The 21,127-nt window shown below is 45.2% G+C and overlaps 2 protein-coding genes across 3 annotated transcripts; both read right to left on the reverse strand.

Moving 5' to 3' along the window:
* Positions 1 to 7,961: 7,961 nt before the first annotated feature.
* Positions 7,962 to 14,380, reverse strand: Cfap144 (cilia and flagella associated protein 144). Of its 2 annotated transcripts, XM_057776725.1 has the most exons (4): positions 14,248 to 14,380; positions 11,135 to 11,194; positions 8,591 to 8,694; positions 7,962 to 8,072 (listed from the first exon to the last, which is right to left on the reverse strand). In XM_057776725.1, the coding sequence occupies exons 1-4, from the start codon at positions 14,378 to 14,380 to the stop codon at positions 7,962 to 7,964; spliced, it is 408 nt and encodes a 135-aa protein (XP_057632708.1). The 2 variants fall into 2 exon arrangements, with proteins under 2 accessions (XP_057632708.1, XP_057632709.1); XM_057776726.1 differs by lacking the exon at positions 11,135 to 11,194.
* Positions 14,381 to 19,075: 4,695 nt separating this feature from the next.
* On the reverse strand, positions 19,076 to 20,002 carry LOC130878619 (olfactory receptor 1019-like). Its single transcript, XM_057776651.1, has one exon. It carries the CDS (start codon positions 20,000 to 20,002, stop codon positions 19,076 to 19,078), a length of 927 nt encoding a protein of 308 aa, XP_057632634.1.
* Positions 20,003 to 21,127: the final 1,125 nt, after the last annotated feature.

The raw sequence follows: 21,127 nt of genomic DNA on the forward strand, positions 1-21,127 counted from the left end.
CAAACATCCAGTAGCTGTTCTTTTAAATCGATAATAATACCCTAGTGTTTTAAAAACCACTACGTGTTCCCTACTTGTGATGGAAATGTGGATGACCTTCAAACTTTTATTGCATTACATGTTTTCACTTCACTTGGTAGATGGACGAGGAACCTTTATCAAATTGTTTAGTTTCACATTCCCACAAGCAGTTTACACAGGGTGCCCTTGTCCCAGCTTTATCAACACTTTCCACTTAGGAAGAAGAAAAGCATCCTGCATCCTGTGTGTGTTTTTCTGGTGGTTCCTGATGCTGAGTGTTTTTCTACAGACTTACTGCCAGGTTGGGTATCAGCTTGAACTTTGTATCTCAGTCTTGGAAAATAAAAACAAAACATGCTGCTGCTTCCACAGCAAACAAGTTGTGATTCACTCAGATAATCCAAGGCGTGTTTGGAATTTTAGAATAAAGTTGTACGTGACAATGTTTGTATGCAGTGTCTGGAATTTTTCACTTCGTGTGTACTTGGGGATCCTTTTCAACCTCTTTCACTTTCCTCGAAGCAACAAACCTTGACAGTGGCCCCACAGACTGTCCCAGCCATACAACTGTCACCAACATGCGGAGGGACAAGTTTGGTCCTATGCTATATCCTTTCCTGCCCAGCTGGAGTTGGTGAGCTCCCATTAGCTCAAGTAAGCTGTTTCAGTGGGTCTTGACCTCTTTGCTCATATTCTCATTCCTCCCACTCTTCAACTGGACTTTAGGAGCTCAGCCCAGGGCTTCAATGCAGGTCTCTGCTTCTCTTTCCATCAGTTGCTGGATGAAGGTTCTATGGTGATGTTTAAGATATTCATCAGTCTGTCTACAGGGCGAGGCCAATTCGAGCATCCTCTTTTCTGTTGCTTAGGGTCTTAGCTGGTGTCATCCTTGTGAATTTCTGGGAATTTCTCTAGTACCAGGTTTCTTGTTAGTCCCATAATGGTTCCCTCAATCAAAATATCTCTTTCTTTGCTCTCATCTCTGTCCTTCCTTCATCTCAATTATCCTGTTCCCTCAAGCTTTTCTCCTATCTCCCCTTCTCACCTTGTCTTCCCCTCCTGTCCTCCCTACTCCTCCCACCCCCATTTAGATAATGCTTTAGAAAAACATCTGAAGTCCTTCTCCACAATATTTTCTTTTATATAACAGCAAAAATGTTGCCCTGCACATCTCGCATAATATCCCAGGCAGAGTCTACAGAAGAGAGACCAGAAGGTGTGATGCAATCCGGGTCTGCAGGTCCTGCAGTGCTTCTGGGGATGCCTCAAATATGATGCAGCTCAACCTGTCTGTGGTGTTAATTCGGTGGTTCATGTGACACAGGTGCACCTTGATCAAATGATATCCACAGTAAGTGTTTAGCTTCTGCATTATCTTTAGGACACATTCAGTAGGTTAGTGTGACCTTAGCCGGGATGGAATAGGACCTTTTAAACTTGTCATAAAATAATAAACTTACAATCAGAATAATTATTCATTCAGCACTTCCTTCTGAACTGCATTTGTTCATTTTGACTCTGATCTGATTTCTCCCTTCACATGCTTAGCCTGGTTTGATGGTAATCATCACTATGAAAATAAAAACAGTTTATTAAAGCAAAGCGCATTGAGTTTTTTTCCTTTCTTTTTGTTATTGTCTGTTTCTTGTTTTTTCTTATTGTTTGTCGTTGTTTTGAATTTGAATTGGTTTGTCTGCCCCTGCCTGCCAAGTACTAAAGGCCATTGTAGAGAGATACCAAGTGTTCTGGGATGCTCTGCAGAGCCCACCCTGGACTGAAGCAGGAAGCACACGTGGGTGATGTAGGAGTATCTTCTATCTATCTGTTGCTTTCATTGGTTAATTAATAAATAAACTGTTTGGCCTGATAGGGCAGAATTTAGATAGGTGGAGTAGACCAAACAGAATGATGGGAAGAAGGCAGTGAGGGCAGATGCCATAGCTCTCCTCTCCAAGATGGATGCAGGTTAAGATCCTTCCTGGTAAGCCACTACCACGTGGTGCTACACAGATTACTAAATATGGGTTAAATCAAGATGTGAGAATTAGCCAATAAGAGGCTAGAACTAATGGGTCAAGCAGTGTTTAAAAGAATACAGTTTCTGTGTAATTATTTTGGGGAAAGCTAGCCGAGGGGCAGGACGCAGTCCGACGCTCCATCTACACATGGGTAAACATCTCAGCTGCATATTAGGCAGAAGGTGAGCCATCTTGGCAACCCCTTCCCTCCCTCAACTCCCTTTGTTATTGTGCAGCACAGGTCTTCAGATAGAACTGCTTTCATTAATTTTAGATTCCCATTTGTTCATCAGCATCATACCCTCTTCCACTCCAGGCCTCAGGAGATGGAGGCAGATAGATCTCTGTGAATTCAAGACCCACCTAGTCTATGTAAGTTCTAGTCCAACCATAGTATGACTCCATCTCAAAATAATAATTAATAATAAGTCTAAGAAAGCTTCATTGTATGCTATTGGGGAAGGCTGCTTGTTCATTTCCTGGCCTCCCAGACTCCTGAAAAATTCACACAGAAATATATATTAATTGCAATACTCTTTGGCCAATAGTGTAAACATATTTATGGCTAACTCACTTCTTTAATTAACCAAATTCTATTAATCTGTGTATCGCCACGTGGCTGTGGCTTACCATCAAGGTCATAGTGGGTTCCTGTGAAGGGGTCCATCTTCTGCAGGCAGCTACATGGCTTCTCTTTAACTCTACCTACTCTCTCCTCATCATCTGCTTAGAATCCCTATCTTGCCATATTGTGCTAAGGCACTGGCTGAATATTTTTCCATCAGTTCATGAGGGAGATTGGTCTATAATTCTCTTTGTTGCATCTTTGTGTGGTTTGGGTATCAGGGTAACTGTAGCCTCATAAAAAGAGTTTGGGAATGTTTCTTCTGTTTCTATTGTGTGGAACAATTTGAGGAGTATTAGTGTTAGCTCTTCTTTGAAAATGTGATAGAATTCTGCATTGAAATCATCTTGTCCTGGACTTTTTTTGGTTAGGAGACTTTTAACGTTTGCTTCTATTTCCTTTGTGATTATAGGTCTATATAATTTGTTTTTCAGATCTTGATTTAATTTCAGTATGTGGTAGCTATCAAGAAAATTGTTACCGGGCGGTGGTGGCACACGCCTTTAATCCCAGCACTCGGGAGGCAGAGGCAGGCAGATCTCTGTGAGTTCGAGGCCAGCCTGGTTTACAAGAGTTAGTTCCAGGACAGGAACCAAAAAGCTACGGAGAAACCCTGTCTCGAAAATAAAAAAAAAAAAAGAAAAGAAAAAAGAAAAGAAAAAAGAAAATTGTTCATTCCTTTTGGTTTTTGAAATATGACCTAATGATTCTTTGGATTTCCTCAGTGATCAGTGATGATATGTCCCCTTTTAATTTCTGATTTTGTTAATTTGGATATTCTCTGTCGTTTGGTTAGTTTGAATATGGATTTATCTAGCTCGACTTTCTAAAAGAACCAATTCTTTGTTTCACTGATTCTTTGTTTCTATTTTGTTAATTTCAGCCCTGAGTTTGATTATTTCCTACCATCTATTCCTCCTGGGTGGTCTACTTCTTTTTGTTCTAGAGCTTTCAGTTGTGCTATGAAGTCACTAGTGTGAGATTTTTTTCCAAATTCTTTATGTGAGCACTTAGTGCTATGAACTTTTATGTTAACACTGCTTTCATAGTGTCCCATAATTTTGGGTATGTTGTGGATTCATTTTCATTGAAATCTAGAAAGTTTTTAATTTCTTTCTTAATTCTTTCTTGACCCAGTGGCAATTCAGTTGAGAGTTGTTCATTTTCCATGAGATTGTAGGCTTTCTGTATTTAGTGTTGTTGCTGAATTCTAGCTTTAACCCATGGTGATCAAACAAGATACAGGGGGTTATTCCATTTTTTTTGTCTCTGTTGAGATTTGCTTTATGATCACATATGTGGTTGATGTTAGAGAAGATTCCATGAGGTAGGTGCCAAGAAGAAGGTATATTCTTTTGTGTTTGGGTGAATGCAATGCTCTCTAGATGTCTGTTAAGTCCATTTGAGTCATAATTTCTGTTAGTTCCCTTATCTTTCTCTTAAATTACTGTCTGACGGACCTGTCCATTGGAGAGAGTGAGGTGTTGATGTCTTCCACAATTAATATGTGGTGTTTGCTGTGTGATTTAATCTTTAGTAATGTTTCTTTTACAAATATGGGTGCCCTTATATTTGGGGCATAAATGTTCAGAATTAAGACTTCATTTTATGAGCCAGTGACATCTTTGGGATCAGATGCAAGCCAGGGACCTCTGAGAGAGTAGGCCCAAGCCAGGGACCTCTGTGGGAACAGGCCTGAGCCAGCAACCTCCACTGGAGCAGGCCTGAGTCAGCTGCCTCAGTCAGAGCAGGCCTGAGGCAGCAACTTCCACAGGAACAGGTACAAGGGAGCAACCACTGAGGGCACAGGCCTGAGCCAAAGACCTCTGTGGGACTGGGCATGAGTCCGAGACCTCCGAGGAAACGAGCCTGAGCCAGGGGCATCTGTAGAAATAGGCCTGAGTCAGTGACCTCAGCTGGAGCAGGCCTGAGGCAGCAACCTCCATGGGAGTATGTACAAGGAAGCCACCACTGAGGGAGTACGCCTGAGCCAGGATCTGGACCAAGCCAGGGACCTCCACAGGAGCAGGCCCAAGCCAGAGGCATCTATGGGAACAGGACCAAGTCAACGACTCTGCTGGAGCAGGCCTGAGGCAGTGACCTCCACAGATGTAGGTACAAAAGAGAGACCCCCAAGGGAGCAGGCCTGAGACAGGACCTAGGCAGTGACCTACACAGGAGCAGGGTTGAGCCAGTAGCCTCCACCAGAGCAGGTCCAAGGCAAGGACCTCCACAGGAGCAAGTACAAGGGAGCCACTGCTGAGGGGATAGGACCAAACCAGAAACCTCTGTGGCACTGGGCATGAATCAGTGACCTCTCCACAGGTGCAGGCCAGAGCCAGCAACAACTGCCAGAGCAGGCCCAAGGCAGTGACCTCAGTAGGAACAGCTCCAAGCAAGCAACCTCTGTGGGAGCAGACACAAACGACCCCCAGTATTTCAGAGTGACCCCTGAGAACATTGATCAACCTATAGAAACACTGAGTGACCTTCAGGGAAACTGGAACCATGGCCCTAATTGCACCACAAAGAGCAACCATCTGAGTTTTGGATCCACTGGCACCTGAAAGATTGATCAACAAAGACACAAGGCCAACTACACCAATCAGAGGGAAAGATGGGTAGACAAAATAAGAACACACTCAACACCACAAAGAGTAACATGACACCAATAAAGTACTTTTTCTAGTACTTTCTGTAGAGCTGAATTTGTGGATAGGTATTGTTTAAATCTGGTTTTATCATGGAATATCTTGCTTTCTCCATCTACAGTTTTGCTGGGTATAATAGTCTGGGCTGGCATCCTTAGTCTCTTAGTCTGAAAAACATCTGTCCAGGACCTTCTGTCTTTTAGAGTCTCTATTGAGAAGTCAGGTGTAATTCTGATAGGTCTGCCTTTTATGTTACTTGGCCTTTTTCCTTTGCAGATCTTAATTTTATTTATTCTATATATTTAATGTCTTTATTATTATGTGGTGAGGGGACTTTTGTTCTGGTCCAGTCTGTCTGGTGTTCTGTAATTGCTTTTACCTTTATAGACTTGTCCTTCTTTAAGTTGGGAAAGTTTCCTTCTATGATTTTATATGTTTTACATGCCTTTGAGCTGGAATTCTTATACTTCTTCTATCCTTATTATTTTTAGTTTTGGTCTTTCATGGTGTTCCAGATTTCCTGGATGTTTTGTGTTAGGAATTTATTGGATTTAACATTTTCTTTGCCTGATGAATTTATTTCCCCTATTGTATATCTTCAATGCCTAAAATTCACTCTTCCATCTCTTGGATTCTGTTGATTATCCTTGCTTCTGTAGTTCCTGTTCACTTATCCAGATTTTTTATTTCCAGAATTCCCATGGTTTGTGTTTTCTTTATTGCCTCTGTTTCAACTTTCGTGTCTTGAATTGTTTCCTTCACCTGTCTGATTTTTTCTTGGTTTTCTTGACATTCTTTGAGGGCCTTATTGATTTCTTCCAATTTTTGGTTGCCTTTTCCTCAATTTCTTTAAGGGGATTTTTCATTTTGTCTTTAAAGACATCTATTTTCATAAGTTATTTTTAAGTTTTTCCTTCTGTGTCATCTGTGTTGGGATGTTCAGGTCTTGCTGTTGTAGGACAACTGGATTCTGGTAGTGCCATATTGCCCTTTTCGCTATTGATGTATTCTTACACTGGCATTTACCCATCTGTTCTTCTAACATGCATAGGTGGTGTTTGTGCCCATAGGGGCTGCTGATGTTGCTGGAAAGCATTGTATGCAGGGAGGAAGTTGGGATAGGTGTGGTTTGGTGGCAGAGTAGGTCTTGTGGGAACAGAGTCCAGTGGGTGGCAGAGGTGGTGGTGCAGCTTGTCTGTAGGTCTCTTAGCTGCTGACCAGCTACTGGGGACTGTACCACAGCAGTGGGGTTCCACCAGAGTTGGAGGCAGGGCCCAGTTCCCTTGCTGGGCTGAGATTGGAGGGGGAGGAACAGGGGATGTGCACTGGGGTTTAGGGCTTAGGGATTGGGGTGGTTTAGTTGGAAGACCTGACACGCGCCTGTGATAGGTGATGAAAGGCATTTAAAGATGATATATGGGCTACTGATACTGTGGGGGATAGCTGTTCAAGGTGGGGAAGATGGGGTCAGCCCCATGCTGCTTTCTGTCTGACTGTTTTTCGTGGCAACAGAAATGAAACTAGAACGCAGTAACCTAATCCAATGTGCAACACTGACATTCTCTCTCTCTCTCTCTCTCTCTCTCTCTCTCTCTCTCTCTCTCTCTCTCTCCCCCTCATTTTTTAAGACAGGGTTTTCTGTATAATCCTGACTGTTGTGGCACTCATTCTGTAGACAGGCTGCCCCCAAACTCAAAGATCTGCCTTCCTCTGACTTCTATGTACTAGGATTTAAGGCATACACCACCATGCCCAACATTTTGTTTATTTATTTGTTTTGCTTTGATTTGTTTGAGTGAAGGGACCAGGGCCAGTTTTGTTTTCCCCAGCAGTCAGGTTACGAAGAGCTCTGCCCTTTATTACTACCCCATCCTATGCTGACTCATTTCTGGCTTCAACCAGACCCTCAGGAAGTACATCCAATCTGGTAGTCAATTAGGGTTCTACCCGGCCATATGCAGGAACTGTTCTTGCTATTTTCTGTTGCACAGACCCCTGACACAGCAGACAGGCTCTTGACACCATAATCATAGGTGCTGTTCAGATGTCATGAGCCAACCAAAAAATGATTCCTGTATTAGTAAGAACCTATACCCAATCACTTCAAAGTACACTTAACCTCAGCTGGAATTCTCCTATGCAGGCTTAAAAGAATTGCCTTACATGCCCACCCACCCCCGACCTCCCTCCCACCGCTTAAAGCCATTTTCAGGGGGCCCCAGCTTGCTGGTCTTTCCTTGAGAATGAAGCTGCTCTCTTCAATTGCTTATCAGGTGTCTTCTGGTCATTTGGATTCATCTGAGGACCCTACAAAGACCTATCGAAACAAGTAGCTGAGCTTCAGTCCCCATGACCAGAGGGTAACTGTTCAAACCATTACAGACAAGATGGGCACATGTTATAACCAATCAGGTTGCTTCTTTAGCTCACTTCCGTTCTCTGTGGATGCCTCCTCTTCCCTCTGCCCATGTGATGCTGCAAGGCCTCCTGAAGCATTTTCAATCAGACCCTACCTCACTCTAAATCATAACGTGGTGACCCATGTAAAATACGTCTTGTATGATTTTTAACAGAAGCAGCCTTTATTTCTCCCGATGGCGCACAACGTGGGAATTCTGCGTTTGGACTCGCTCTACCGAGAGAATGCTACTTCCGGTGATCATCCTCCCCCAGACTCCACAGTTTAGCTTTGTACAGAGTGATGTCATGGTAGACTTTGAAGTGGTTCAGCCTGTTGTCCTGGCGGTCTGGGTTGACCTAAAGGGGAGGGGGCAGGGTCAGTCTTTCAGAGAGGAAGCAGACTAGGGTTTACATGATGTAGAGCTGGATCTGTATCAGGCCCAAGGCCCGGTGACAGCAGGGCTTTTCCTTAACCCTTGAGCTGTGACACAGATATATGTGAGCATTCACATCGAAAATCTCCAAACTGAAGGAGAGTAACCTATCAAAGCTGAGGTAGGCCCCTCCCTGCTGCCCAAAGGAGGCCTTGCCTCAGAGCTCACCACCCCTGGAAAGTAGCTCACAGAGGAGAGGTGGTATATTTACTACCGTAGCTAAGCTAGGGGAGGACAGCGCCTAGCATGGGCTACCTGACAGATGTGAAGGCGTATTGAAAGAGCATGGCGCTAAAGTGGATACAAAATAACTTAGTGATTTGTCCAAGGTGACACACCTAGGGAACGTGGCCCAGAATTCAAACCCAGGAGAGATGCCTCCCCATCACTGGCACTGCTGGTATGCTCCCAGGGACCACTAAGTGAAGGAGCCATACTCACCAAGGGAATTGGATCCCATCCAATTTCTTGGGATTCAGTCTGTGTCTCTGGATATTTCTTCCTTGGACCCTGTGCAGCATGGTGAATGAGGTTCAGGAATTTGGCTGGGAGAGGAGGCATAATTAAAAAGGAATCAGAAACAACCAGCATGGCATGATAAACCTATGGGTGTGGTAGTGGCATGCATACCTTGGTGGTAACCAGCAGCTCTCTAAATGGTCTTAAGGATCACTCAACAGGAGGGAAACCATGCCTGGTACTGTAATCTTCGACCACTTCAAAGAACTGTAGAATATGGCATTTAAATAACTTAGGGTTCTGTTGACGTGAAACACGATTCCTCCTGGCAGCACCAATTTATTCCTAAGAGAATGTTGAGCACTAAAGAAACTTCGCTTAGAGCTTGATTTCTTCTTGGGGAAAAAAAAAATGCCTTTGTACAAAGAACTGTCCATGCCTCAACTACTGACAAAATGCACAGTGTCCAGACTGGACAAGCAAAATACAAAAAACAAAAGCAAAAAAAAAAACACCTACCAAACCTTGCCAAGACAGTGTAAGATGGTTTTGAAAACTTTCCTGCCTCTGAAAATGAATGGCCCATCAGTTACTCTAGGCCTTAGCCAAATTTGGTTGTTCCAACATTGCAAATGATACTTTGGGTGATTGCCCAGCTAACCAGTTGTCTCTGTCATTTGTTGCACATTTTGGAAGCTGCTTGATTGTACTTCCTGCCTACTCAAGTAATGTTATCTCCCTTCTCTGGTCTTTGATGAGGTTGAAGATTAGATAGTCATAGTTACTTTACTCTTATGACTTAATCAAGCCATTTCTAATATAAGACTTAGACTCCTTAGGATAAGATAACTATTGAAACATTTAGCATATGTTTCTTGCTTAATATTGTTTATGTTGGTTGTACTTCTAATTTTTATACTTGATATCAGTTCTTATTGTGTATAGTTTTGTATTGGGTTTGGAATTCTCTTATTTAGACAAAATGGGGAGGTGGAAGGGAACTTCCTTCAGCCAATGGCCTTTGAGAAACTGGACCAGGTTGGGCATGGCTTTGGGTACCAATGGGTGCACGCTCTCTGCTCTCACACCTGAATTCTGGATTGTGTTTCTGTTCCCTGTTGTGATCTGTGAGCCCCCTCTTAAATAAAGAACCCCTTATTATACCCGGTTCAGAGATAATGTGGGATTACTTTATTTAGTTCCCCTCCATCTGGTGTGTTCCCTTCTCTAGAGAAAGGAGCAGGTACTACAATACCTCCATTTCATGACAAAGAAACCGAGTCACAAAGAGTTTAGTAATTTCCCACTGTCACACAACTAGTGAGAGAAGGGGGACTCTGGATGCTGAGCAGGAATCAGCCCTGGGAAGAAACAGAGGGACAGCCCACTGTCAGCAGCAAGGACAAGAGCCAGGCTGTACACAGTTCTCAGACCGTGCTGCCGCCTCCCCTTCCAGTGCCTGTTTACAGATCGTGAAATGTCCTTGCACAGCTTCCCCTGAGAAGCTCTGCCTCAGCCTGGAGTCTTTGAGAACTCTTCCCAGAATGCCACTGCCCGACAGAGGCACCAGTCTGTGAAGCTGGCCCACTCATCCCCTTGCCTAACTCCTCTCCAAGTATGTACAAGGCTACTTCCCGCTCCTTCATAATAGGCCCTCCTCCTAGCCCCAGCCCGTGGACTGGGTAATTATGAAAATTATAGCCAACATTTACGAAGCACCACACACCACACCCCATCCTAAGCACCTGCGTTATTTTGCCTAGTTCTAGCAATCATCCTAAAATCTGTTTCAGAGAAGTTTTAAAAACAAAAAAAAAATGCAACTGGTTACCCTGACCAGCTTTAAAAGTGTCCATTTGACACAGCCTAGGGTCATCTGAGAAGAAAGCCTGGACTGAGGAATTACCTAGATCAGATTGACCGGTGGGCATGTCCATGGGGGTGGGGGGATTGCCAAGATTGACAATTGATGTAGAGGGCTCAGCCCACTGTGGGTGGCACCATTCCTACACAGGTGGTCCTGAGCTGTATAAGAAAGCTAGCTAAGCATGGGCCTGCAGCAAACGAGCCAGAGACTGAGTGAGCCAGCAACCTTCTTCCATGACTTCTGCTTCAAGCTCCTGCCCTGACGTTCCTCTGGGAAAAGGGGCCTGGAAATGTGAGAAGAAATAAACCCTTTTCTCCCCAAACTACTTTTGGTCAGAGTGTTTGACCACAGCAACAGAAGCACGCTAGAGCACTGCCCATCACTTGCTTAGTGGGTAGAGGCATTGAAAATTAAAACCAGTCACTATGACTTCAGGGTGATGGAGGGTTGGATGGATACAAGGCTTACGAACATTGTTGTTGGCTTCGTGGGTAGTAACGTGGCATTGTAGCTAAAGAAGTCAGTCTCCTGTGACCTTGGTTAAAACCAGTTTCAGAGGACCCCATATCTTCCCCAAGGTAGCAGAATCCTGAGAGGTGTCTACAGCCTGCCTGACCCTCTGTACCCTGGCCCTTAGTGTTCTCAAGCCCAGCACTCACCATCTGCAGGCTCCTCCAAGTTATCATGCCAAGACATAGGCTTCCTGGCAATCGTGTGAACTAGAGAAAAACAAGTAGCAAAATTCATATTAGTAGGGCCTAAGATTGTCCAAAGATTCACCTTAGAAAAGGCCTCTGTTTAGCATTCACTAAGGAGTCGGGCATCTGCCAGGAACTGTGCAGGACACTAAGGAACAAGACCTCATAGCAAGCTTGTCATTCCAGTACCGTAGCCAGGAGTGTCTACTTGACCTTAAAAGACTAGAACTCTGCCGGTGTCCCACATGGATACTGTCTTCCGGTTTCCAGCATGAGGAAACTTTTGCTGCCAAGTTGGCAGACAAGCAAGCATGGCTGAAGGCCATGAGAACCAGACAGGATGGACATGCAGAAGGCCATTGATTGGAGAAACTGAATCCACATGCTCCAGTTGACTGGAGCACTGCAGACAGAGCTGTGAGCAAGACGGGAAGTGCTCCCAGCTCCTGAGTATTCCCTCTGTGTGGGGACTGACAGCACGCCAACATGGGATAACATACGAGAGGGAACCTGGGAGCAGGCCATGTGCATAGAGGTGATGGCGTGGATGTGTGGTGAGTGTCCCCGGGAGGTGCCTGTGAGTCCTGAGTGAAGGGGTGAGTACACTGTGTGAGAAGACATGGAAAGAAGATGAGTGACAGCTGGCAGAGTCAGACACATTCGAAGGAGAGAGCTGCTGAAGAACAGGAGGAATGAGCAAGGTGATGGGAGCCTGTGCCCTCAAAGAAGTTCTTTGTCTCGGGCCCTATTAGCTATTCTCAGCCCAGCCACACCCAGACACCAAAGATGTTACCAGTGTGTTAGCAAAGTCTTTGTGAGCGAAAGCAAGTGCCAACACCCTGTAGTATAGTCTCACTTTATTCCAGTGAACCCCATTAGTTATGGACCCAGAGGGGCTGGGCCAGGAGACTGCACTGTCTGCGAAAGCCTGCATATGGCCTTCAGGGATCATTTTAATTCGTAAAATGGACAATGTTTAAAAAGAACTGGGGAATAATTTTTCTTCTCACTTTAGTGATCAAGTCTCCTGACAGAAACTAGCTTACATACGGGTAAATAAAGTCTCCACACTTTCTGCAAACAGCAAGACTGGAGTTCACAGCACAGAAGTTGGAGACAAGGAGCATGTAGGTATGGGAGATGGTTTGGAACACTTAGGAAATCTGTTTCTACGGGAATGAAGGGAGGAAGGGGTGTGTATGTGTGTGTGTGTGTGTGTGAGAGAGAGAGAGAGAGAGAGAGAGAGAGAGAGAGAGAGAAAGAGAGAGAGAGAGTGAGGTATGTGTGTGTGTGGTGTGTGTGTGGTGTGTGTTATGTGTGTGTAGTGTGGGTGTGTGGGTGTGTTATGTATGTGTAGTATGTGTGTGTGGTGTGTGTATGTGGTATGTGTGTGTGGTGTGGTGTGTGTGTGGTATGTGTGTGTGGTGTGGTGTGTATATGTGTGTTGTGGTGTGTGTATGTGGTGTGGTGTGTGTGGTATGTGTGTGGTGTGGTATATGTGTGTCAGGTGTGTGTGTGGTATGTGTATGTGTGGTGTGGGTGTGTGGTGTGTGTGTGTGGTATGTGTGTGGTGTGGTGTGTGTGTGTGGTATGTGTGTGTGGTGTGGTATATGTGTGTCAGGTGTGTGTGGTATGTGTATGTGTGGTGTGTGTGTGGTGTGTGTGTGTGTGTGATCTGTGTGTGTTTGTGGTATGTGTGTGTATGTAGCAGTAGCTGAGCCAGAGCAGAGTAAGCACTGTGACTTTACTGGACACTCTTGGGTGGGAAAGAGTGAGGTGGGATTAAATGTGGGGGAGGGGTCAGAATGGAAGGAAGCTGGAAAGGAACCAGAGCCAGGTCCAATGAGACTTTAGAGGCTACTAGGTTCAAACCAGCTTAGAAACTGCAGGAGACCTCCAAAATGTTTACAAAGGGATTGGCCTGGTCTGTTTGGTCTTTTAACATAGGTAGCAGGAAGGAATGTGGAGGAAGGAAGTTGGTGCTTGGAGGGAGAGTAACTTGGAGCCCCTGAGACTGTCACAAATCTAGGGGGTTTGGAGACCACAGAGACCTACTCAGACACTATTAGAGAGCGAATGTCCTGATCAGGCAGAGCGGCTGCCATGGGCATTGGGACCTTTCGCTCAACTGCGCAGATGTTAATTGGGAGAACTGTGGGTTGGGAAGATCAAGAGTGCAGCGAGGTGGAGTGGTGAGAAGCTAATGCCTTAGCTAGTGAAGTGGGATGCTTAGGCCAGTCAAGCAGAGCAGGCCAGGAGGGGCAAACATTCAGCCAGAAAGCTGCTGGTGAGCTGCTCCAAGGAAGAATTCAGGGAAGTGGTGGGACCTATGAGTCTGGAGTTCTGTTTCAGGCCCAGAGGTGGTTTCAGAGAACCCAATGGAGTCACACAGGAGAAAGACAGTGGGAGATCGGGGGCATGGGATGGTTTTGCTGAGTGGGGGTGAGGGGAGGGGGAATTTCAAGCTCTGTTCCTGGTAGCTTACCACTTGTGAGCTTAGTGAGGTCAGTGGTAAGAAGTCAAAATAATAATAAAAACAACAAACCATACAAGAACAAAACCCCTTGGTGTATTAAAAAGAAACCAAACATAAAAACCTAACAAAAAGCAGACATAAAACCCCTGTACAATTACTTAAGAAGCACAACTACTCCCACCCCAAATCATTTATGTGTATTCTACATCTAAAATACTCAATTTCGGATGCATTTGGATGCACCTCTCATGCCTGGGGTGATGTGGGGAGAGACGAGAGAGATCCCCTCAAAACTCTGGGCCTGGATGGAAGTGGGAGGACCTTGGTCTTCCTGTAGGGCAGGGAATTTGGACTGCTCTTCAGTATCGAGAGGGAGGGGGAATGGACTGGGGGGAGGAGAAGAGGAGTGGGGATGGGGGAGGGGAGTGGGGGGAGGGGGCAATATGTGGGAGGAGGGGGAGGGAAATGGGAAACGGGGAGCAGTTGGAAATTTTAATTAAAAAAGAATAAAATAAAAAAAATAAAAAAAAAAAAACTCAACATAGAGCCAGGGGAGGCTTGCTCTCCCATTCCTCCAAACCCTCTTGTGCTTGCTCACCCTTGCGCAGGGGATTCACGTGATACTGCGTGTACAGCTTCTGTGCTCGCAGCTCTTTGAGAAATAGTTCTCGCAAGATCTGATTCTGATGAACTTCGTCCTGGATCATCTTCTGCCCCATGTGTCCTGCCATGGCCTTGCCCTTGCTCTGAGAGGTCAGGCTATCTGACTTCTCCTTGCCAAGAGAAAGGTTGCCTTCTGCTGTCTCCTAGCAACACTGTTCCCCTTGTGTTTAGGCAACAGTGTCCTTGTCTCTAGGCAACAGCGCCTAGATTCCGCAGCACCACACTCCCTGGCAGTCTTTCTCTGGCTTCTGTCCACTCCACCCTCCAAGCTCTCAGGCTCCTGATGTCTCATTGATCCTCCAACAGCGCCCTCAGACCCGGACCCAACATCTCCTGTGCACCTCTAGGAAAGGGCAACTGTCTTTTCCCTTACCCAGGAAGAAAAGACTGAAGGGAGGACATCAACATGGGTGATCGATTCCTAAAGACGGTTTGAGGAAGAGACAGAAAACTATAGGTTTGAAAGGAGGTGCCCAGAATTTAGAAGTAAAAAGAGAGGGGGGGAAGAAAGGGGGAGAGGGAGGGAAAGAGGGAGGGAGGGAGGGAGGGAGGGAGGGAGGGAGGGAGGGAGGGAGGGAAAGAGAAGAAGGAGGCAGAAAAAAAAAAGAAAAGAAAAGGCAAAGACAAAACACTGACACACAGAGAGAGATAGCAGAGAGAGTTCAGGGTTTGAGGCAGACCTTTGACTTTTCCGTCTGAGGAAGTAACACTTCATTCTCTGGGGTCTGGGAGAGATGGAAAAACACACACATGCACTCTTAGGATCTTCCTAGCAACTTCGGTCTCAGTTCTGTCTTTATTTTTCCCTTACAGCTTACATAGCCCACTCAAGTAATATATAAACTCCAATGCAGTTACATTCTAGTTCTCAAGTGAAGGATTATAATGAATATAGATAAAAAGCCATGTTTCCCGTTTCCCTTACATAATTAAACATTTTAAATATTACAAGTGAAAACCAAGTTGTCTCAAGAACCCACATACATTCATACCCAAGTAACTTGTTGGAGATTAACAGAGTGTAAGCAAGCAAAGTATTTTTCTCAGCCAGCTCTTTCGCTGGCAGGCTGCATTTTCCGGTTACAAAGAAAAACTATCATTTTATTACCATTGCTAAAGGTAACCTTATAAGAACTCTTTTTTTTGGGGGGGGGGGGTTCAAGACAGGGTTTCTCTGTAGCTTTGGTGTCTGTCCCGGAACTAGTTCTTTTAGACCAGGCTGGCCTCGAACTCCTGAGTGCTGGGATTAAAGGCGTGCGCCACCACCGCCCGGCTTATAAGAACTCTTAAGAGAATCACACACCCAAGCTTTTATACATGGAAACGAATCAGTCAGCTCTACTTAAAAGCCTCAGGGTGCATGCCCACTCCTCTACAGTTTTCATATCAGGAAGCTGAGGGCAGAAATGAGTACTTGGAATTAGTCACACGTTAGGTCAATCCTAGCAAGAAAAGGCACATCAGCGAATCTCTGGGCCGCTCCGTTCTTGTTTCCTGATCTTAACGAGTCCCTTACCCAGCTACGTGCCTCTCCACAACTTGAAATTGTCTCCTAGGGTTTTTTACCTCAAAGCTATTTGACAAAAACTTCTCAGTCTAACCTTAAGTCACTCCCAATGCTCTCTTTCAGCTCTGATGCACTCTAAAGCCTGTGAATGTATCTCGCAACATTTAAAGAATTTAAACTAGCTAGGCTTCAGAGACTCAGTTGTTTTTCTTTATCGTTAACCTAAGCCGTAGTCTATATGGCTCCTCAAAAGAAACTAGTTATGTGACATTTCCTTTTTCATTTTTTATCCTCTGCAACCTCTGCTTTATCAGAGGCAGGGGAAACCTTTCATCCTACATTTACCTATGTTAATTATTCCACTAAATTAACTTCGATCATAATCTACTATACTTATTAAAAATCCTCAATCAAAATTCTATTTAAACTAACACTATTATTGTATAAAATCATTGCTTCATTTAAAAAGTATAGCTTAAGAGGAAATCAGCTTCACAATAACCCACAGGTTAAAAAATGACCAGTAGAATACGATAGTTCCAAGACTACGTTAAGGACAGTGGGGATTTCCTCATGCCCATTCACACCATGCCAGAGATGCCAGAGAAAAATGACAGTGGCAGACATGCAAAGGCACAGCAGTAGCAAGAAGCATTCTGGGTCCGTGGCTCCCAGGGCCTTGCCCATCCAAGATTCACTCATGAGAGTTTTGCTTCCTAGTGAGTGTTTTTCCGAATCTCAACTGCCGCCTGCTGCTCCCTTGACATGGCCCCGGCAGTCAGTCCTCTGACCAGTGCCCAGAGACCCAGGCCGCCCTTTCTAATCTAAGTAAATCAACATCTTTATAATTTATCTAATTTTTTTTTTTTTTGCAATACTAGGAATGGAACTCAGAGCATCTGCATGTAGGAGAGCTGCTCCACCACTGGACTATATCTCCAGCCTTTTTATTTTAAGACAGAATCTCTTGAAGTTGCCCAGGAAGATGTTGAACTTGCAATCCTCCTGCCCCAGCCTCCTAAATTGCTGGGATTCTAGGTCTCTTCTACCACCAAACTACTTTCAATTATTGTGGTAAAATACACATCTTCTAAGATCTCCCATCTCAGCCACTGTCAAGTATGCAGTCCAGCTGCAAGAAGTATGGGCACAGTGTGAAACCCAGCTACAGAACTCACCCCTTAGGCAACTGTCCTCTGTCCCATCCCCTGACAACCACCGTCTTTCTTTTATTTTTCTTTTTTTTTGGTTTTTCGAGACACGGTTTCTCTGTGGTTTTGGAGCCTGTCCTGGAACTAGCTCTTGTAGACCAGGCTGGTCTCAAACTCACAGAGATCCGCCTGCCTCTGCCTCCCGAGTGCTGGGATTAAAGGCGTGCGCCACCACGGCACGGCCAGCTACCGTCTTTCTTTCTATACCTGTTCAACCTCCAATCACCTTCTATAATATGATTTATTTTTAAATAAACATAAGAAGCCTACAGTACGGAGAGAAGCCATGCCTGGCTCTGGTGAGCAGCTAAACACAGATGCTAAAGCTTGTGCTCTTTCTGTCATTCACTTATTCATACATTCATGACCCAGGATGTTTGACGTGTGATAGTATTTTCAGAGTTAAGTGTGTAGTCATTGTTTCCATTCCCCAAATGCCACACCTACCAATGACTTCATAATTAGCTGCTTTTCTCCTTGACCTGTAGGATTCTTTGCATCTTCTCTGCAGAAGCTTTCGACCCAATGTTCATATGGGCTCACATGAGATCACTTTTCAGAAGCCTTACCAGGCAGTAGAGTCCCTGTCTGGTAATACTCTGTTGCAATCTTAGCTTCTTCCCTAAATGTGCTTGCTTATACCTAAGCTATTAAAGATGAGATCTGTCATCTCTCTCTGCATTCCCAGTCCCTGTGCAGTAGAGGTAGGTAGGGTTTTGTATTTGCTGGTTGTAGCCTTGTTTGCTTACATCATTATATAGCCCCTTAAAACATTCAGGCAGATTGTATCACACTGGCTTTAGAGTACCTTCATGACTTATCAGTGTGATCCGTGCCTGGCCTCTGTGTCCCAAACAAGGCTCAAACAGCCTCTTGGAGTCTTCGCTGCCTTCTGGAGGGCAAGAAGAAATAAGGTGAGCCTTCAAAACCACGTGGCTTTCTTGAGGAGAATGTACAAGATTGCACCTGTGCTCTGTCAATAAAGAGTCCCTCAGCTTGAATTATTAGTCTTGTTTCTGGAACCTTCCATGCAGAGCCAGTGCTAGAGCTGTCTGGGGGGTCAGAAAGAAATCCTAGACTAAGAACAGAGGATAATTCAGGTAAAATGAGATGTTAAGTGTGTGGAGGGTGAAGATTGACACTTAACTAAAAGTTAAGGGGTGCTTAAAATTCTTCAACATGGGAAAACTCAGGGGAAGGTCCAAATGCCTAAAAGGGGAAAGCAGTTCGACACTGAGGGAGGGGACACTTAGAGTGACGAAATGCGCTGCTTATGGGAGAGCCAGGAAAAATGAAGGAAAAAAATGAAAATCCAAATTAGTGGCCATCGCATCAGGCTGATGGCAAAGACCTGAGATTCCTGTCTACTGTAATGAACACAGCTCAGAAAACACAAATTCCACAACTATATCAGCTAAAGAACTTCGTTGCTTTGTTTTTCATTTCATATATATGTGAGAGTTTTGCCTGCGTATATGCAGCACACACCACATGCGTGCTGTGCCTATAGAGGTCAGATGAGAGAGTTGGATTTCCTTGAACTGGAAATACTCCCATGATGGTGCTGGACTCAATTCAGGTCCTCTGTTCCAGCAGCAGGTGCTCTTAATAGCTGGGCCATCTCTCCAGCCCCTGCCTTGGTCTTTTTGAGCTAGGGTTCCACGAGGACACCAGCTTTGAACTCACTATAGAGCTGACATTGGATTTGAAGTCCTAATTCTCCTGCCTCTGCCTTCCCAGTTGATACAAGCCTGAGCCACCACATCTGGCTTAGAAGAAAAATTTTAAAGCAAGAATAGTGTATATTTCTAGAGATATGTCACTTGTATGCGTATCTGTGGCAGGAGCTATAAGCTGCTAAAGCCAAAGGTCACTGGGAGAGAGTGAAGCGTATCTGAAGGGATGGCGACACTGCAGGTCCCACAACTGGTCTGATCAGCAATGTCAAGTATCACAGGAAGGGAAAGGCGATTAAGAAGATGAACTGCTTGGCTCCCATAACAGCCATCAGACCCTAAGAGCCACACAGTGTAGTCTTGGAGAACTCAGTACTTTCCTGCACAATAAAGTTTCTGCAGAGCAAACTTCATATCTTTGTTCCTCAGACAATAGACCACTGGATTCAAAGACGGAGTGAGGACAGAGTAGAAAATAGACGCCAGGCGACCCTGGGTCGGGGAGTACCAAGAGGCGGGCCTCAGGTACACAAAGCTTCCAGTTCCATAAAACAAGACAACTGTGGTCAGGTGAGAGGAGCAGGTGGAAAAGGCCTTCCACCTGCCGTCCACTGAGGGGATGCGGACAACTGTGGACACGATGCCCACATAGGAGAGGACCGTGAGGGCGAAGGCGCTCATGATGATGCAGCTGCTCACAGGAAAGCCCACCTCCTCGTTGCGGTGGTAATCAGTGCAGGACAGCCTCATGACTGGAGGGATGTCACAGAAGAAGTGTTCAACAACATTGGGTCCACAGTAGGGGAGGGAGAAGGTGTTGAAAGTGTGGAAGGCAGAGTAGATGGCCCCACTCACCCAGGCAGTGACCACCAGCTCAACACGACATTTGTGGCTCATGATGGTTCCATAGAGCAGTGGTCTGAGGATGGCCAGGAACCGGTCATAAGCCATGGCCGTGAGCAGGAAGCATTCAGTGCAGGCAAGTGTGAAAAACATATAAAGCTGTGCTACACAGTCGAGATAGGAGATGAGCCCCGAGCCTGTGAAGGACATAACCACTGCCTTGGGGATGGTGGCTGAAGTGTAGCACATGTCCAGGAAAGACAAATTCTTCAGGAAGAAGTACATGGGGGAGTGGAGCCTCCTGTCTCTCATCACAGCTGTGATGATGGAGATGTTCCCCAGGAGGCTGAATGTGTAGACAAGCAAGAAAAACGGGATGACCACCAATCTCAGCTGCGGTGTATCTGAGAAGCCCACGAGGAGGAAGTGAGTCACTCTTGTGTGATTGGACATGTCTGCTCGAATTGTGTTCAGATGCAGGGGCCACACACAGCTAAGGGAGGGGACAGCAAGAGGAGGCAGGCTCAGACGTGTGTGTGCAGCTCCATGTTGTCTACAGAGTCATGGCGTCCATCAGAAAACTATCACCGCGAAGCAGCTTATCTAAAGGGCATTTAAAATCTCAGAAGGAGGAGAGGGAGGAGAAAAGGAATGGGGAGTAGAAGAGAGATGGAGGAAATAGAGAAAGGGAGAGGGCACTCCTGCCAAAGGTCTACGGCTCTTAAATTCTCCATGGAGTCAAGTGGGAAGCAGTCCCCAGAGTTTGCTTTCTATGTAATGAAGCAAATCAGCTCATAAACATTTCAATGTTATTTTAAAGGACAGTGGGTTTTTTTTTAGATTTTATTCTCATTTTAACACATTGCCTTCTTAAGAGCCTATAGATTTTCTGACTCTCCTCATTTTCTTTCTATTGTTGGTTCAATTCTCTCTCTCTCTCTCTCTCTCTCTCTCTCTCTCTCTCTCTCTCACACACACACACACACACACACACACCTTCTTTAGTAGTAATTCCCATTTTTAGCTCAAGAATATCATTCTACCAATACTGCAGGGCAAATGTCCTCTGCATAGGAACACATGCAATGTGAAACACTTGAGTTCTAGGTTTCTATAAATCCTGTTCCTAGAGACCTTGATTTGTTTATTTAGCCTCTGCTTGTGTTTTTAACTATATGTCTGTGTGATGCAGGAACATGCTGTACTCTTTCTCTGCCTGTAGAGAAGGTCAGTATCTGACGATGAGCCCTCAATGAACATTAGTGAATGGATAAACCAAAGCAAGCATCAGTGGTCTCCCTCCTACATCAACCTGAGAACCTCGCTCTGAGCCAGAGGTCTCAATAGACTCAGCTGTGAGTGAGCTCACGTGTGTAGAAAAACAAAGACCTCACTGACTTTGAATGTGCAGGCTGCTGGTTAGGTTTAGTAGAATATGTTACATCCATGGAAGTAACTGCTTTCTGAGCCCTTGTTCTAGTTCATCCGCAGCTCCAGAGAAGACAACCGCCACAGGTGCTGAGCAGGAGCGCAGAGGTTCCCACTTTCATCACATACTCCCCACAACCCTGGGAAAGA

This window comes from Chionomys nivalis, chromosome 7, assembly GCF_950005125.1.
Source record: "Chionomys nivalis chromosome 7, mChiNiv1.1, whole genome shotgun sequence".
NCBI lineage: Eukaryota > Metazoa > Chordata > Mammalia > Rodentia > Cricetidae > Chionomys > Chionomys nivalis.

Coding starts and splice junctions, on each gene's coding strand:
- LOC130878619 (XM_057776651.1), bottom strand. CDS start 20,002: ATGTCCAATCACACAAGAGTGACTCACTTCCTCCTCGTGGGCTTCTCA.
- Cfap144 (XM_057776725.1), bottom strand. CDS start 14,380: ATGGCAGGACACATGGGGCAGAAGATGATCCAGGACGAAGTTCATCAG. Junction 11,195..14,247: donor CGTGAATCCCCTGCGCAAGG/GTGAGCAAGCAC, acceptor GTTTTTCTCTAG/TTCACACGATTGCCAGGAAG. Junction 8,073..8,590: donor GATGGGATCCAATTCCCTTG/GTGAGTATGGCT, acceptor CCTCCCCTTTAG/GTCAACCCAGACCGCCAGGA.